The sequence below is a fragment of the Macaca nemestrina genome, chromosome 19 (genome assembly GCF_043159975.1).
Source record: "Macaca nemestrina isolate mMacNem1 chromosome 19, mMacNem.hap1, whole genome shotgun sequence".
Taxonomy (NCBI): domain Eukaryota; kingdom Metazoa; phylum Chordata; class Mammalia; order Primates; family Cercopithecidae; genus Macaca; species Macaca nemestrina.
This window is the reverse complement of record NC_092143.1, coordinates 37,253,855-37,271,764: the sequence shown is the minus strand read 5'-3', so window position 1 is coordinate 37,271,764 and position 17,910 is coordinate 37,253,855. Positions and strand designations below refer to the sequence as shown.

The window sequence follows — 17,910 nt, the reverse complement described above, 5'->3', positions numbered from 1 at the left end:
GTCTAACAAACTAGTTGGATTTTGAACATAAACCTTAGTTTTACTAAGACAGCAAACTTTCCATAAAAACATAAGCAGCTTTTCAAAATAAATTTTATATTGGATATTGTTGATATACTGGCTTGTTTTATCATTTTTATTATTCATATTTTAAATTGAGAAAGATAAAGAGATTTTCATGCATGCAGGAAAGATTCTTCCTTTAGTATAAGCATAAAGAACAGTTTTGCTTCACTTGCTGCTACCCTCTTGTGCCCACTTTGGCTTAATAAATCCCAATCCAGCATAGCTGCTTTACTGAAGAACAAAGGGGTGACTAGTTTTTGCTACGCCAAGGTGAGTCTAGGATCTTAAAACCTTCCTAAAGGTTGCCAAGAAGTTAGAATCATGGGCCTTAAGTTTTTTTCTCCTGAAGGCATTTCTAAGTAGTAGCACTGTGATATAAGATGTTCTGTGGATAATGCTTAATAAAAAAAAGTGTAATTAAGTACGAATGAATGATTATTGGGAAGTGAGGGATGTGAATGCTCCGCGTTTTTTGGGGAAAACTAAAGTAGTCTTTCATTTTTTGTTGTTGTTGTTGAGATGGGTTCTCACTCCAGCCCAAGCTGGAATGCAGTCGTGCGATCTTGGCTCACTGCAGCCTTTGCCTCTGGGTCTCAGCTGATTGTCCTATCTCAGTCTTCCAAGTAGCTGGGACTAGAGGTGTGCGCCACCACACTCGGTTAATTTTTTCGTGTTTTTAGTATAGACGGGGTTTTACCATGTTGCCCTGGGTGGTCTCGTACTCCTGAACTCAGGCAATCCACCTGCCTTGGCCTCCCAAAGTGCTGGGACTACAGGCGAGAGTCACCGTTCCCGACCAGTAGTCTTTCATTTATACTCAACAAATATATGACAAACTCAGGCTAGTGACATGCAGTGATGAGGCCATATAATGTAATGCTCTATTAAAAAACTCCTTTTTTAGTTAAGAAATCTACCAATCTGATTTTTTTAAATAGTTCACTGTGGAGTCTAAAATTACTACTACCTTTGGTTCCATGATTATATTTTGGGCGTTACCTGATATATGAAAAAACTTTATATAAAAATAACATTTCTTTGCCTTGTTTATGACATCAAAATTTTAGAAACAATGTCTAACAGAGAAATGGACATAACCTTTTTTTTCTACATGTTTGTATTTTACATATTTTAGGTGAACATTACTCTTACAATGGTAAGCAAGTAGTAAACTTGTATAAAAAGAGAAGAGCAAATAATTTTTAGCACTCTTGAGTCACCAATAAACTAGAACTTTTTATGCAGTCTGTAAATAAATGATTATTTAATCATTTTTTATAGAACAGTTCAATAAGTAGTAGGTAACTATTAGATCCCTAAAAATTGCTGTAGCCCGGCACTTGTTTTATATATTTCATGTACATATTATATTTTATATTGCTTTATATTAGCAAATTACTCAGAAGAGAAGTTGAGTTTTTCTAGCAGCAACCAGTATTTAGTTGTACTCAATTATTTTCATCTGGTTTTTTTTTTGGTAGAACATGCCCTATTATATGGCAATATAAATTAATCTGCTTTTATATTGTCTGGAAAAAAAATCCTAGAGAGATTTGGTTTGTATGTTATCACTGAAGATTCCATAGAATATATCGATTTAGGTTCATTTTTACTAAATTTGAGAAATGTAATACACAGATTGCCTTTTGTATATGAATAATTGATCTAACTTGTAATTCTGTGTTATTCAGTGTTTTGTTATTTAATAATAACTTTCCTTCTTCAAGGAGACAAAACAACCAGAGATTAAAAGTGGGGTATGGAAAAATAATACATTGGTATATTATAATTCATAATTAGGAGATAGCTTGAAAACCTAATGTTTCTGCATTATGGAAATTTGATTTATGGAGGCTGTGTTTTTTGAGACAGGGCTTTTGCTTCTTATCAAAACTGTCTTACAACTTAGACAAATGTAATATGGAATTAATAATGTCTTTAAATGTTTCTTCAATTGTGCTTGAGTTTCTCCTAAAATATTTTTATAGGGGTTCAACAGAAATATTTGGTGGTTACCTGCAACTATGAAGCTAGGAAACTTGGAGTTAAGAAACTTATGAACGTCAGAGATGCAAAAGAAAAGTGTCCACAGCTGGTATTAGTTAATGGAGAAGACCTGACCCGCTACAGAGAAATGTCTTATAAGGTTACAGGTACAAATGATAAGCAATATACTTTTAGCATTAATTTTTATGTAGGATGCCTGTTCATTACATGAATTTTTTAGTAAATGTAAAAATAACATAAGATGCTTTTTCCTAATAACTTCTTATTTTGGGTCTTGTCAACTTTAAAAATTATGTAAAAGGATAACTGTATGCTGTGAATAGTATTTTTAAGAAGATGTATAGTTGGAAGAAATTTTAACTCTGTTATGATTGATGTTTATATAATAGGGAAAAATGGAAAACAAAGTTTAAAAGTGAGAAAATGGGAAACTGTACTGTAAAAGATGCCAGGTCTTTAAAATTTTAAGTTTAAATGAATTATGAAGAAATAATGTTGTTTTCTAATGCATTCATGATAATTGAAAGAGGCTTCTGTAACTTTTGATCAGCATAATTAAAAATTGATTTATGAAATATTAATAAAAATATTGGATATATTAATATTTTCTTAAGTTTTATATATATACTAAATATTACAATGTAGCTAAACTTTCCCATGCTAAGGTTTGGATTTAAATCTTAGTGTTATAGTAAATTACAGGAAAAATAAAAATGAGTGTGCACTGGCACATTGCAAATATAGTAGATTGGTGCAAAAGTAAGTGTGGCTTTCACAATTACTTTTAATTGCAAAAACCTCAGTTACTTAATATATAGTGTAAAAATGCATAATGATCAGCTTTGCAATTATTTGTCTTTTTTACTTTTTTTTGTTTTTCTTTTATCACAGCAATTTTCAGATGACTGGGTTAAATGTCTATAATATACAAAGAGCTCTTAGAAATTAACAGGAAAAAGAAACCTAATAAAAAAGGATGAAGAATATGAATAGGCAGTTGACAAGAAGAACTTAACCCAGTGTCTAACAATTACAAGGAAAAAATACTCAAATTTATTAGTGGCCAAGGAAATTTGAATTAGTAAGATATTTTATATCCATCATACTTACCCAAAATTAAAAGGAATGTGAGAAAAAGTATCAAGAACACTTACTGAGTTTAAAGATAAATGTTCTTCCATCCAGTGAGATCATTGCTGGGAGTTTATCAAATAGAAATAAAATCATGAGACTGGCGCATTGTGACTCATACCTGTAATCCCAGCACTTTTGGATGCTGAGGTAGGAGGATTGCTTCGCTCGAGGTTGCAGTGAGCCATGATTGTGTTACTGCATTCCAGCCTGCGTGTGCATGACAGAGTGAGACTCTTGTCTCTAAAAAAAGGAGAACCACAAGTACATAAGGACATATGTACAACAATATTTATCGTAGCATGGTTTATGATTGTCAAATATATGGAAGGAAAAATGTCCATCAAGAGGAATAGCCAAATAAACTAAGACATCTGTATGATGGATATTATATAGCCATTAAAAAGAATGCATTGGTACAATACTATTTGACTGATGGAGATAGGCTTTGTTGAGTGAATAAAAGGCAAGGTACAAAATGATGTATCATGTTTTTCCAAATGTGTAAAATGATGGCCTAAATGCCTCCTCTCATATATATGTGTATGTCTACATATGAACAAGAAGAGAAACATTAGAGGGTATATTACAGGTTTTTAACATTGGTTAACTTGTGGTGGGAAAGGTGTAGTGCTGAAATGGGAGGAAAGAAGAAGGGATAGTGAAGCAGAAAAGACAAGATTATACTCCCGGATATCACTGCTTTTATTATGCAAAATTGTGTCTAAATATTAAAACTTTAGTTTTTAGAACTTTCCCTGTGGAGAAAAAATAAAAATTTGAGTTTTAGTGTACACAGAAGTGATTATATAATATATACAATTCTGTAGCTTGCCTTTGAGCTTAATGATCTTCCGTGTCATTCACAGAGATCTTCCTCACTCTCTTTAATGCCTGCACAGTATTTCATTGTATTTAGTCCGTATTTATTTAACCAGTTCTTCAGTGATACGAAGACAGTACGTCCAACTTTATGCCTGTTGTTGCTACATGATTAGTAATTGCACCTTCTTTCACTAAAAAAAAGTCTTGTTTTGGATGGTAATTTATATGGTTTCCCTGCATAGTGATGGATTATTAGGCTGTTACCAGATTTTTGCTCTTAGACATTTTCGTATAGAAATGTTGGCATACTTTTAAGGGGATTTCCATAAGGTAAGTTCCTAGAAGTGAATTGTTGGATCAAACATGATTTGCATTTAAATGTTTGGATATGTTACATTTGAGATTGCCGCAACATATTGCTAGTATGTACAAGAGTGTTAGATTTAAAAATCTTTGCTTCATAGTCGAAGAAGAGTAAATCATTGTTTCGATTTGCAGTTTTCCATGAGTAAGGTTGAGCCTTTTTTTTAATATATTTTTGGTCATTTATGTATCTTTTCTGTTAACCTATTCACTTGCACCTGTTTTTTATTTGGGTTGTTCATCTTTTTCTAAGTACTTGGTACTTTTTGTGTCATTTTTTTTTGAAAAAAGTTTTTTTTTAGAAAAGTTATTTTATCAATTTTTCTCACAGTATTTTTCTGAGTTGAAGTAGGAACATAGCCAATGTAGTCCCTTACTGTATTTATCTCTGACCTGTTTATAATATATAACCTTATTATTTATTTCATATTTTTATGCTACTGCATATATACCTTTCTCTTTAATTATAGACTCCTCTTTTGGGCACTATATATGTTTAATAAATGTATCTTGCTTATGAAGTTGATACCAAGAAAGAGGTTACAATGGAGGCTGGGCATGGTGGCTTATGCCTGTAATCTCAACACTTTGAGAGACTGTGGTGGGGGGATCATGTGAGGCCAGCATGGGCAGCATAACATAGCAAGACCCTGCCTCTACAAAAGTAAACAAAAAAAAAAAAGTTAGCTGGGTGGTTAGCATGTGCCTATAGTCCCAGAGGCTGAGGTAGGAGGATTGCTTGGGCCCAGGAAGTAAAGGCTGTAGTGAGCTGTGGTGTGCTACTCCACTCCAGCATGGGCAACAGAGTGAGACCCTGTCTCATTAAAACTACAGCAACAACAAAAACCTTCAGGAATGGAATAATTAGGGATTTGTCCTGTGACCTAAAATCAGTCAGTATTTAGTGATCCACCAGCTTCGTGCATGATTCTGTATTTAACTTGTTTTTCTATTTAGTACTTAAAAACTTATCCTTTATTTTTCTTATGTAGCATTCTTTTGATAAACTCTTTTGTTTTCTACAAGTTACTTTGCATATCAGGTATATACTTTAGAAAATAAATTGCAGAAATTGATGAAGGAAATGCAAAATAATGATTTTCTATGATCAGACATATTGTCTATCTGTCCTGAAAGGAGGTAATAGTTTTCTCTAGGTAATAGTTTTCTCAGGAGTGATTTTTGGTGTTTACTGTGTCACGTTGTTATCTTTATTGGTTTCCCCTTACATTGTCACTGTTGACATCAACAAAAAAAAGCACTTTTGGTATTTGTGAAAAAACGTGATCTATGTGGAATGACATAGTCCTTTTATTTCTGAGCTTCAGATTATATGACCTTAAGAATCTATGCATTTTTGTATACCAAGAGACTTGCATTTGTTTTCTCTTATCCAGCTGGTGTCAGTAGAAGGTGATTCAGAGGAAAGTGAAAAACTTTCTCAATGATTTTTAAGTTGTTAGTCTCAATGTTAATATATGAAAATTGATAGTTTTTTTGAATTTAATTTGAATATTGGTTTAGCTCAGTCTAGTAAACATTTGACCTAAGAACTAGATAATTGTGCTAGATGATGGGCATTTGAATACCTGTAAGTTGTGGTTCATCTCTGCCTCTCTGTCCTAAGGAATATGCTTGGGTTAATAAAAATACCGTGTTATAGTATATTTTGAAAGTTGACTGACTTTCTGTTTTCTTCAGTAATAACTGGAAATTTTTAATGTTATTTTGTTTTGCCTCTTTTAAACTCTTGGGGAAAATATAGCTAAAATATACCATTACTTGTTTTTAACTTTCCTGAGCAGCCTATAGTTTATTCTTTGACACAGTTCTTCAAGGTCACCAATTTACTGTAAGCATTGATATTTAATGTACTACAGATACAAAAATTATAGGTGTAGAAGATTGAGCTAAATATATTGCCATGAATAACTGCCCTAGGAATGCCATTTTTAGACTTTTTGGAAAATATTACCTCTACTCAAGATGTGGTACAGAAAAAAAGTCAGTTAACTGAGGGCTTTATTAAAGATATTATGGAACTATGAATGTATATAAAACCTTTAACAATAAATTTGATATAGTTTTAAGCACTAGATAGTTAAATTTATCCTAGTTATAACTTCATTTACATCTGTGCTCCAATATTATTTCAATTTAGAATTACTGGAAGAATTTAGTCCAGTTGTTGAGAGACTTGGATTTGATGAAAATTTTGTGGATCTAACAGAAATGGTTGAGAAGAGACTACAGCAGCTGCAAAGTGATGAACTTTCTGCGGTGACTGTGTCGGGTCATGTGTACAATAATCAGTGTGAGTGGGTTCTTATTGATTCTACCTACTAACTAAAAGTACATACATTTCTTAATGTTCAGTGAATTTGCTGTGTGATTCTGAAAGTTTCATGACTTTTGTTGGAGGTAGAGTTACATTTAGCCAGTACTCTGTCTAGAACAGCTAAAATTAGGTGTTGCTATTCCATAATAAGTATTAAGATTTTGATGACATGTAGCTCAATGCTCTGTGCACTTTTCATTTGCACAGACCTTTGTTCCTGTTCATTTGCACAGAGCATTCATCTGCGCAGAGTTTTCGTCTGACACAGTGCATCTGTTCCCATTTTAGAAAGCTATACCCAGCTGGGCACAGTGGATCGCCCCTGTAGTCCCAGCTGTTTGGGAGATTGAGCTGAGAGGATTGCTTGAACCCAGGAGTTTGAGTCCAGCCTGGGCAGCAGAGCAAGATCCCATCTCTTAAAGAAACAAAAAGCCATACCTCTTTAGGTCATTCTTAAGTTGCAAGAGTTGGCTTCTTAATATGCTTTTTGGAATAATTTTTGATTATTCTAAGACAGTCTCTAAGCAGAATTTTCAGGTAGGCTAGATTTGCCTTTGATGTGTCTTTTACATGTTCCCTTCGATTCCCCTGAGACCCTCATGTTGCTCTCTGACTTCCCAAGTTAGCACTTTTGGAATGTTGTCCAGGCTTATCTGCCATGTGCCAGAATCTTCTCTAAGCTCCTATTTAATCTGTTTATTTATAAATAATCTTTGTCAAAGTTAGCAAGAAAGCAGAATGGTTTGTCTCCTTCATGTATTAAGATATGAATGACTGATGGTATTTCCAGGGATATTTACATTTGAAAATAAGCTGTAGTAAGCACCAGTGAATATCTAATTAGGCTTTCAGACATCTTATGACTCTGCTGGTGACTCCCTTATCATACCACATACAAGACAAGTTACTCTGCTGTTGTGTAAGACTTGTCTGACCCTTTTGCTCTTAAGCCTCCCTATGCATTTCCTCTTATCCTCTTTTTTGAGAACTAGACATCAGTCTACAGAATAGTTCTCCACAGAAGAAAAGCAGTAAAACTACAGTTTCTATAATACATGGAGCTTTTCATGTATCTTTTGTACTTGTGCTCATTTGTAACTTACAAGGGCTAAGTAGCAAGAGTATTTCAGATATATTTCTATATAATTTTTAAAGCAAACTTAGATTTTATTGGTTAGAGTACATTATAGAGAGCTAGGTTTTATATCCCAAAAAGGAAATGTGGAATTATTGATTAATTCTTCATCTTTCACACAGATTTTATTAAAATTTTTTTCAAACCTACAGGAAAGTTGACAGAATAGTACAACAAATACCCATTGTGTCCTTTTCTTTTTTTTTTTTTTTTTTGAGACACAGTCTCACTCCGTCGCCCAGGCCAGAGTGCAGTGGTACAATCTTGGCTCACTGCAACCTCCACCTCCTGGGTTCAAGCGGTTCTCCTGCCTCAGCCTCCCAACTAGCTGGGACTACAGGCACGTGCCACCACACTGGCTAATTTTTTAATTTGTAGTAGAGATGGGGTTTCACCATGTTGGCCAGGCTGGTCTTGAACTCCTAACCTCAGGTGATCTGCTTGCCTTGGCCTCCCAAACAAAGTGCTGGGATTACAGGCGTGAGCCACTGCGCCCAGCTCATTATGTCTTTTCTTGTAGATAAACTAGTTGTTATTTTGCCACATTTGCTTTCTCTTGTCCTCTCTATGGATCGCTTGGTTGGTTGATGAGCTATTTGGAAGCAAATGGCAGACATCCTGACATTTCATCTCTAAATACTTTTAGTGTGAATCTCTTTGAGGTTAGGATGGTTTCATGTAATTCCAACACTGTTTAACACCTAAAGCAAATTTATTTTTATATAATTTTCTTACACTTTTCATAAAAGAGCTCTAAAACTATGTACAGGTCAGAGATTGTTTTCAGCAGCATATATAGTTAGTGCATGGTTAAGATTTAGATCTTTAAAGCATAATGTTAGCTTTCTTGTTATATAATAGTACTTTTATGCTTACTTACAGGTAAATATGAGTAAAAGTTTTGTTAATGTCAGTAGGAATGTTTTTATGAGATCAGTTTCCATAATGTGTTAATTATTAAGCACTCCCAGAATACAGTCACTATCACAGGCTGTTGGAATTTGCTTATTGAATTTGTTTACAGTATTCCTATGAAGCATGAAAGAGATTAGTCAAGTGGATAACAGGGTGGCAGTGGTCTCTTAGTCCATTTAGTGTTGCTTTAACAGAATACCTGAGACTTGGTAATTTACAAAGAAAAAAAGGTTCATTTGGTTCATGATTCTTGTGGCTGGAAAAGTCAAGATTAGGCCTCTGCATCTGGTGAGGGTCTCAGGCTGTTTCGCCTCATGGTGGAAGGCAAAGGGGAGCCAGTGTGTACAGAGATCACATGGTGAGAGAGGAAGCAAGGGCTGGGGGAGGTGCTAGGCTCTTTTAACAACCACCTGTCTCTGGAGCTAATACAGTGAGAAACTTACTCATCCCTGAGGGAGGGCATTAATCTGTTCATGAGGGATCCACCCCTGTGATCCCAACACCTCCCATTTGACCCCACCTCCAACATTAGGGATCAAATTACAACATGAGGTTTGGAGGGGACAAACATTGCAACCATACCAGGTGGTGGTGGTGGTGGTGGTGGTGGTGGTGGTGGTGGTGGTGGTGGTAGTTGGATATAGACTAAGCCTTCTACCTTTTAAAAATTATTTTGTAAAAAACAAAATTTTAAAGTTTTTTTCTTGTGACTTTGAATGACATTTGTTGTTTTTAAAGCTATAAACCTGCATGACATCTTGCACATCAGACTACTTATTGGATCTCAGATTGCAGCAGAGATGCGGGAAGCCATGTATAATCACTTGGGGCTCACTGGCTGTGCTGGAGTGGCTTCTAATAAACTGTTGGCAAAATTAGTTTCTGGTGTCTTTAAACCAAATCAACAAACAGTCTTATTACCGGAAAGTTGTCAACATCTTATTCTTAGTTTGAATCACATAAAGGAAATACCTGGTAAGACAAATATCTTTGAAAAGTACATATATGTCTTATTATATTTCTTTAATTTTAAAATTATAGGTACAGTGTAATTAATTCTTAGGTAGAGGTGTATGTGAGTGTGTGCATGTATGTGTGTGTATACTTGGTTCCTGGAAAAAACTAACAAAAACCATAATGTTTTCTGAAGCAAATTTGGATTAAGAAATATGTGAAAGTACTTTTCTTATTTTATCTACTTTGGATGGTTAGAATATGGTCATAAAAGTTATAGCCTAGAAACATACGGTCTTTATTTCCAGTCCCTGGGTCATACTCTTATACAGTACATTGCCTCTAGAGAGGGGAGTTTGTCTTTTACTAAGTCTCTTTTGGGATTATATATAAAATATTAAGGCTACAATGGACTTTCCAAAACATCTAGGCCAAGTTCCTCAGTTTAAAGATGAGGAAACTGATTTCCATGAGGAGTTTGGTGACCTATTTAGGTCATGGTGCAAGTTTGTTTCTTTGCAGATCAAATACCCAAGTTTTTATAGACCGTTGATAATGGATATGTTGAACTACATTTCTGTGGTATTGCTGGGGAATAAGATGTTATAAAAGAGTTCTGTGGAAGTGAATTTCTAATACCTCTGAAACTTAGATGTCAAACTTCACATTTTTAACTGATACTTGTGTGATTCCAAAATGTATTATACACTGCCTTGCCTTCCTTAGTATAGTATAACTATAATTTGAAATTTTGTGGATGACTTTGGTTCTGCCTTCTGAAGAACAATGTCAGGTTGTAATAAATTGAGGACTATATACTGGTGCAAAACATTATTACTTGGCTTTACTTTTGAGTTCTTGTAACTTTTTTTTTTTTTAAACAGGCTTTCTGCTTTCTCACTTATTTCCAAATTGCCAGCCACCTTTTATTTTTGCGTGAAAAATCTGTCACTCTCATAATTCCCCCTACACAGCCATCTCCTCCAACTTAGGCTTTTCCTGTGCAAGAAAATCAGATAACTGTGGAATTATTATTTTTAAATGAAAAGAATAAGGAGACACTAAATGGCCTGAGTGTTTTCTCTTGTGGATAAAGTATGACTGAATTTTAGTGCAAGAACTTTGTGACAGTTTTGCTAGCAAGATTTTTTGTTTTGTTTGCTTTCTGGCTCATAGCTGTATTCTGGATGGTAAATGTTAGATATGACTTATGGGTAAATATATGGTGGTGCATATAGGAACCAGTTAGTTTACCTAATATGTACACTTAATTCATTTTAATTGCTCTAGTGGCAGCCTTTTTGTACATTAATAATAATCATGATTTCTGAATATTTCTGGAATTTTACATAACAGGTAGTAAAATTTTTATTTTAGTAAGACAGCATTTATTGACTGTCTCTGTATTCATTTTGTTTTACTGCATTTTGTGAGGACTTCAAAGAGATGCATATAATTCAGGAGCCCTGAGTGGAAGAACAGCAACCTAGTTTGCAATGGAGTTTGATCTTTGCAAAATACAGTAGTCCCCCGTTATCTGCAGTTTCACTTTTCACAATTTCTGTTACCTGCAGTCAACTGTGGTTTGAAAATACTAAGATATTTTGAGAGAGGGAGGCAGAGACCACATTCACATAACTTGTATAAGTATATTGTTGTAGTTCTATTTTATTATTATTGTTAACCCTTATTGTGCCTAATTTATAAATTAAACTTTATCATAGGTATATATGTAATGGAAAAAACAGTACTGTATATATATAGGGTTTGATACTGTCCATGGTTTCAGGTATCCACTGAAGGTCTTAGAATGTATCCCCTGTGGATAAGGGGGGACTACTGTGTAAATTATAGAATTTAAAGATATGATTGATATATTTATAATATTTTAATTAGCTTTGTTTTAAGGAGAAAAGCTATTTTTAACTTTGTATGCACTTCTTTTTATTTAGGTATTGGCTATAAAACTGCCAAATGTCTTGAAGCACTGGGTATCAATAGTGTGCATGATCTCCAAACCTTTTCATCCAAAATTTTAGAAAAAGAATTAGGAATTTCACTTGCTCAGCGTATCCAGAAGCTCAGTTTTGGAGAGGATAACTCCCCTGTGATACCCTCAGGACCACCTCAGGTACACGATGATATTTATTTTAATTAAGTACTGGTTATCACATTATTTGAGATAAAGATTTCTAGTTACAGTACCATGTTCTTACTATTCTAGTTTGCTTAGTATGTGATCTCTTTCCTATTAGAAGGCTGATTTATTATTAATAGGTTGGATTAGTAAGTATTCTTAAATTGAATCTTAAGCATTGATATTTTGATATCTTAAGTTAGCTACTATGATTGAAGACAGTGCAACTTAATAGCCTATAATGCATATATGAGGCAAAATATTTTAATCTTTTAAAAATCTTGTTTTCAGAGTAGTCCAGTGATTTAGCAAATGGGAAAGGTATAATCACCCAATTAACATTGACTGATTTTTTTGCTATGGGACAAGCACTTTCCTGAGTGCTTGAAATACATTAGTCCATTTAATCTTCACAACAAAGCATCAAGGTAGGTAGTACGGTTGTTTGTCCATTCTTTCTTACCTTTCTTCTTTCCTTCCTTCCATTCTCTCTCTCTCAAGATGAGGATACTGTACTTTAGAAAGGTTAAATAACTTGAGGACCATATACTGGTCCAAGGATATAGTCCAAGGATATAAGTCTAAGTTTGTCCAAGGATAAACTTAGATTCAAGTCCTAGGTGATTAAGAAGTCTTGCCATAATCATACAATAAAGCTTGGAGTTGGTACTAGAGCTTTAGAGTTTTCTTAACTTTGAATTATTTTTTATTAACTGTTTTATATTAACTGTTAATTTAGTAATATTTGATATTAACTTTCTAGTGAGTACAGTAGCTTGCAGATAAAAAACAGTTAATATAAAAGTGAACTAAATGGCTGAAACTAAGGACAAGAGGTAAGTTAGTAAAGAATGTATTGAATATTTATTTGACTATACACTGATAATAATTAGACATAATTCTTAGAGTTTGCACTAATCCTTATTTATGCTTCTTTGATAGTCCTTTAGTGAAGAAGATTCATTTAAAAAATGTTCATCCGAAGTTGAAGCTAAAAATAAGATTGAAGAACTACTTGCTAGTCTTTTAAACAGGTGATTTTCAATCCATTTTGCCAAGTCATCCTATATATTCATTCTGTATACGGTATATAGAAAGAATATTTGATGTTCCATCTTGGAACTGACAGATTATCTGGAGAGTAAACAATGTAAAAATAATTTATCATGTGATTTCTCTGCATTATAAACTATTGTAAAGATGGTAATAGGGGCTCTTACCTAAATTTAATTCATTGGTCTTAATTCTAGTAACAGTGTGGTTGTCCTATGGATCTAAAGCTGCAGATGGTTACCTAAAGGGGTTTTATGGATATTTCTAACATTCTTAGACTTACTCTAGTCTTCAGGTGAGAAGAAGAAGTTTTAATTTTTCCCTGTGGCAATTGCAAAGCCTTTGCCCTCAACCTAATAGTTACTTGAATTTCATTAAGTTAGTACCATGCTAAATACAAATACATGCGAAATACAAAACGTGTGAAATTAACCATATATCTCTGCTAATAGTTACTTGCATTTCATTAAGAAGAAAAAAATGCAAAGAGGAATAATACTGTCATAATTCTGAAACTCCTGATACAGGAACAGCTATATAAATTTGTGATTGTTGGGGATAGGAAATTATTAAAGTAACAGTGAAGGAAGAAGCAGAAGAACCCTTGTATCTCTTTTGCCTCAGACTGTAAAATAAAACAGAGTCGAAGGAAAGAATGGCTGGCTGGGGCTATGTGTGAGCAGGGTGAGTGACTGCAGGTGTGTGCAGGGTTTCTGATCTGTATGTGAAGAGTATCACCTGGGGTTATAAATATATGAGTAGCACAAGATAAACTGAAAAGGAAATTTAATTTTGTGGTGCTCCTTGTCATTATACATGTATTTCTCAATATTCATATTCCACAAACAAGTATTATCTGTTTTCTTCCCCTTCTTTGTTTCTGCTTTTCTTGTTAGAAATTTCTCAAATTGTGGTTTCAGGGCTCTAACAGTTTAGAGTAGGTGTGCTTCTCTAATGATTCTAGGAGGACTAACTGTATTTAGAGAAAATGGTTTTTGGATGGTTCTAAGTCTGAGAAAACTGATGAAGTGAAATTTCCTCCAACTTTGCTGTTGTATGCAACGTGGCACTCAAATGTCTTGAGCAGAGCCATGTAGCTCATTGTTGGCTGCATGCAGCTGGGGCTGGCTGTATGACTGGGCTTCAGTGATATGACTCAGGCTGGGCCTGCGCGTATGCTAGTGAAACTGGGTCATTTGCTTCAGCTAAATAGAAGACTACTCTGAAATGCCTAACATTTGGAGACAGTTCTTCACGTAGAAAAACCGCAAGAAGTATAAGTTTTACAGGTTCTCTTATTTGAAGAGTCAACCCAGAAGTGAGACCAGGTGCTCTAAACCTGTGAAATACAAAACCTGTGAAATTAACCATTTATCTGTATCTCTGCTTGCCAGCTCCTTTTCTCCCACACCACGGGCCCTTATTTCAGTGACTGAATTATAACACCATCTAAGTGACTTGCAAAAAAAAAAATTACAGGAGTGTCTGTGTGTATTTGTGTATAATTACTTTTGTTTTCTCTAGAGTATGTTATGATTAATACTATAGGTATGTAAGAAATGTAAAAACCATATTATTTTTAATCCATCCTCTAGGCACTAGTTTAATATTGCTTATGATTCAGCCTTTTTCTAATGTGTCTTAATTAGCATATCATACTCTTTGAATTGCATAATTAATAGAACACGTTTAACTGGAAGATATTTAAACTAGTAGCCATTTAAGGTATTTTATTATCCTAGTTAAGCAGCCATCGAGAAGTTTTGTCACAAAGCAATAAGAGATAGAAAAAATTTATTTAATACAGAACTATTTTATTTTTTATTTTTTTGCGATAGAGTCTTGCTCTGTCACCCAGGCTGGAATGCAATAGTGCAATCATGGCTCACTGCAGCCTCAGCCTCCTGGGCTCAAGCAGTCCTCCCACCTCAGCCTCCAGAATAGCTGGGAAAGCACCTGCCATAAAGCCTAGCTAATTTTTAAATTTTTGTAGATGAGGTCTCGCTATGTTGCCCAGGCTGGTCTTGAACTCCTGGGCTCAAGTGATCCTCCTACCTGAACTTCCCAAAGTGTTGAGATTACAGGTATAAGCCACCGTGCCTGGCCCAAAACTGTTTTTTTCAGATCAGAATCTTCAAGTTGAGTGTGTTTAACAATATGCAATATTTGCATTTTATGTCTGAGATTTGGTTTTATATGCGTTGCCATGTGTATAAAAGGGGAAATGTTATCCTTTAATGACTTTTTTTCCATTAATTAGGTTTTGTACTTCTTAAGTGAATTTGTCATATAATTAAAACCTTTGTTTCAATACCAAAACCAAGACAATTGGATGAAACTCTTTTTAAAAATGCATGTGCACATATTGTATATTAATTATATACTAAGTATAGCATATGATCTTTGAAGATATTGCTCTAATAAACTATCATATAATGGTAATAGTGATTACTCTTTAACAAGAGTAATCTCATTTTGTAAAAAAAAAATCTTTTTTTTGGTAATCTCATAAGAAAAAAGTTTGAAAAAAGTTATTTTGTTATTTTTCACTTACTTGCTTTTGTTAGTGAATGATTCAGTTTCTTAAATTTCCTGCTGATTTTAATTTGCTGCCTTTTGGCTAGGTGTGGTGACTTACGTCTGTAATCCCAGCATTTTGGGAGGCTGAGGTGGGGGATCACCTGAGGTCAGGAGTTCGAGAGCAGCCTGGCCAACATGGCAAAACCACCTCTCTACTAAAAATACAAAAATTAGCCAGGTGTGGTCACACGTGCCTGTAGTCCCAGCTACTCAGGAGGTTGAGGCAGGAAAACTGCTTGAACCTGGGAAGTGGAGGTTGCAGTGAGCTGAGATTGTGCCACCACACTCCAGCCTGGGCAACAGAGCGAGATTCCATCTTGAAAAAAAAATTGGTTGCTTTTAGTTTTGTTTTGAATTTGTATTATAAAACAACTTGTTTTGATTATATCTTATATCTCTTCTATTTCTGACAGCACTCAATTCTGAGTGAGGCCTGAGAGTTTGACATCTAAACATTCAGAGTTTTAGTGCATAGACTTTGCGATGATTATTTGGATACTCAGGGACCTTTATTGCTTACTATTTTGTTATCTACTATATGTATAATTGTTATATTTAACAAAATCTGGCACCTTTAGATAAATGAGGTGTTATATAATTTAAAAAGGTAATACTTTTCTAATTCCTTATTTCCACTTTCTCTTTATTTTTAGAGTATGCCAAGATGGAAGGAAGCCTCATACAGTAAGATTAATAATCCGTCGATATCCCTCTGAGAAGCACTGTGGTCGTGAGAGTCGTCAGTGCCCTATTCCATCACATATAATTCAGAAGTTAGGGACAGGTATGGACTAGTTTTCCAACAGTTTCATTAGCAGGTTGAACTCTTAAACAAGCCAACTTTGAACTAGAAATATGCTCCAAAAATGGAGGGTCTTCACAGGGAATTAGCAAGCAATTAAATGCTTTTATTCTATCAGGAATTTTCACCAGAAAACTTTGTTGTTTGTTTATTTATTTATTTTTTGAGACAGGGTCTTGCTCTGCACGAAGGCTGAAGTGCAGTGGTGCTGTGATAGCTCACTGCAGCCTTCGTCTCCCCGGCTCAAACAATTATTCTACCCCAGCCTCCCGGGTAGCTGGGACCGTAGGTGCATGCTACCAGACCTGGCTAACTTTTTTTGACATTTAGGATAGACAAGGTCTCAAACTCCTGAGCTCAAGCAATCTTTCTGCCTCAACCTCCCACAGTGCTCGGATTATGGGCATGAACCACTGCACCTGGCCTGGTTTTTAAATAGATAAGTAAAGAGTCATTTAAGAATGTTTTCCAAGTTCAAAGAGAACAAAACTGTGATAACTGATAGCATGAGTCTTTATGGGCATTTAGATTGTTTCCATTTTGAAGAACATTTAAGTGCAAGTCATTGGATGGGCATATGCATATGTTTTCCTTTATCTTGGGTAGATTTTAAGGAGTGGAATTGCTGGATCATATGGGAACATGAACTGTTTAAGAAACTGCCAACTTTTTCCAAAGTTCATGTAATAATTTACATTTTCATCAACAATATATGAAGGTTCCAGTTTTTCATATTTTTGCCAATATTTGTATTGTCAGTCTCTTCGATTATAGTTGTTCTAGCGGTATATAGTATTGTGGTTTTTCTTTTATGGATAGTGTTTTTGGTGTTATATGTAAAAATTCTTTGCCTAACTCAGAGGTCATATATTCTGTTTTCTGTTAGAAGTTTTATAGTTTTTAAGCTTTATGTTTATGTCCATTTTGAGTTAATTTTTTATGTGTGGTATATGGTAAGGGACTTAATTCTTTGCTTTGCGTGTGGGTATCCAGTTGTTCCTGCATCATTTGTTGAAGATTTTTCTTCACCCACTGAATTACCATGGCATCTTTGTCAAAAATTAATTGACCATAAATATAAGAGTTTATTTCCTGACTTTCTTGTTTCATTGGTCTATATGTTTATCCTTACACCGATTCCACCCTATGATGGTCTCTGCTGCTCTGTTTATTTTTCTGCAATCTTTTTTTTTCTGTTCTTTCTTACAAAGTAGATAATCTGTATTGAGCTGCCTTTAAGGTCTCTGATTCATCTGTATCTCATAACTGCCATTGCCCCTGTAGTGATTTGTTGGTTTTGGTTACTGTGCTTTTTAACTCTAGAATTTCTGTTTGTCTTTTGTTTTTATGTTTGGTTTTGTTTCTTTATCGAGATTCTCCTTTTTTTGTACTCATTATATTTTGCTTTAATTTTTTAAACATGGTTGTCTTTAATTCTTTGGACATATCTATAATAATGAATTTGAAGTCTTTGCTAAGTCCACCTCAAAGTCAATTTATGTTAACTGCTTTTTCCCCCAAATATGTATCACACTTTCCTGTTTCTTTGCATGTTTTGAACTATTTTATTGAAAACTAGACCTCATAGATAATGTATTGTAGCA

General features: G+C 34.4%; 1 protein-coding gene across 4 annotated transcripts in view; it reads left to right on the top strand.

Annotated features, from left to right (window-relative positions):
- LOC105489428 (DNA polymerase iota) overlaps window positions 1–17,910 on the top strand; it is a 29,432-nt gene that overhangs the window by 2,365 nt on the left and 9,157 nt on the right. For 3 of the 4 annotated variants that reach the window (XM_011754251.2, XM_011754253.3, XM_011754252.3), the window contains exons 3-8: window positions 2,055–2,219; window positions 6,554–6,706; window positions 9,519–9,755; window positions 11,687–11,865; window positions 12,814–12,905; window positions 16,158–16,288. In XM_011754251.2, coding sequence (XP_011752553.1) covers window positions 2,055–2,219; window positions 6,554–6,706; window positions 9,519–9,755; window positions 11,687–11,865; window positions 12,814–12,905; window positions 16,158–16,288 — 957 coding nt within the window. Of the gene's footprint in view, window positions 1–2,054; window positions 2,220–2,987; window positions 3,155–6,553; window positions 6,707–9,518; window positions 9,756–11,686; window positions 11,866–12,813; window positions 12,906–16,157; window positions 16,289–17,910 lie in introns of those variants that run through there. The other variant, XM_024795258.2, reaches the window with a different exon arrangement.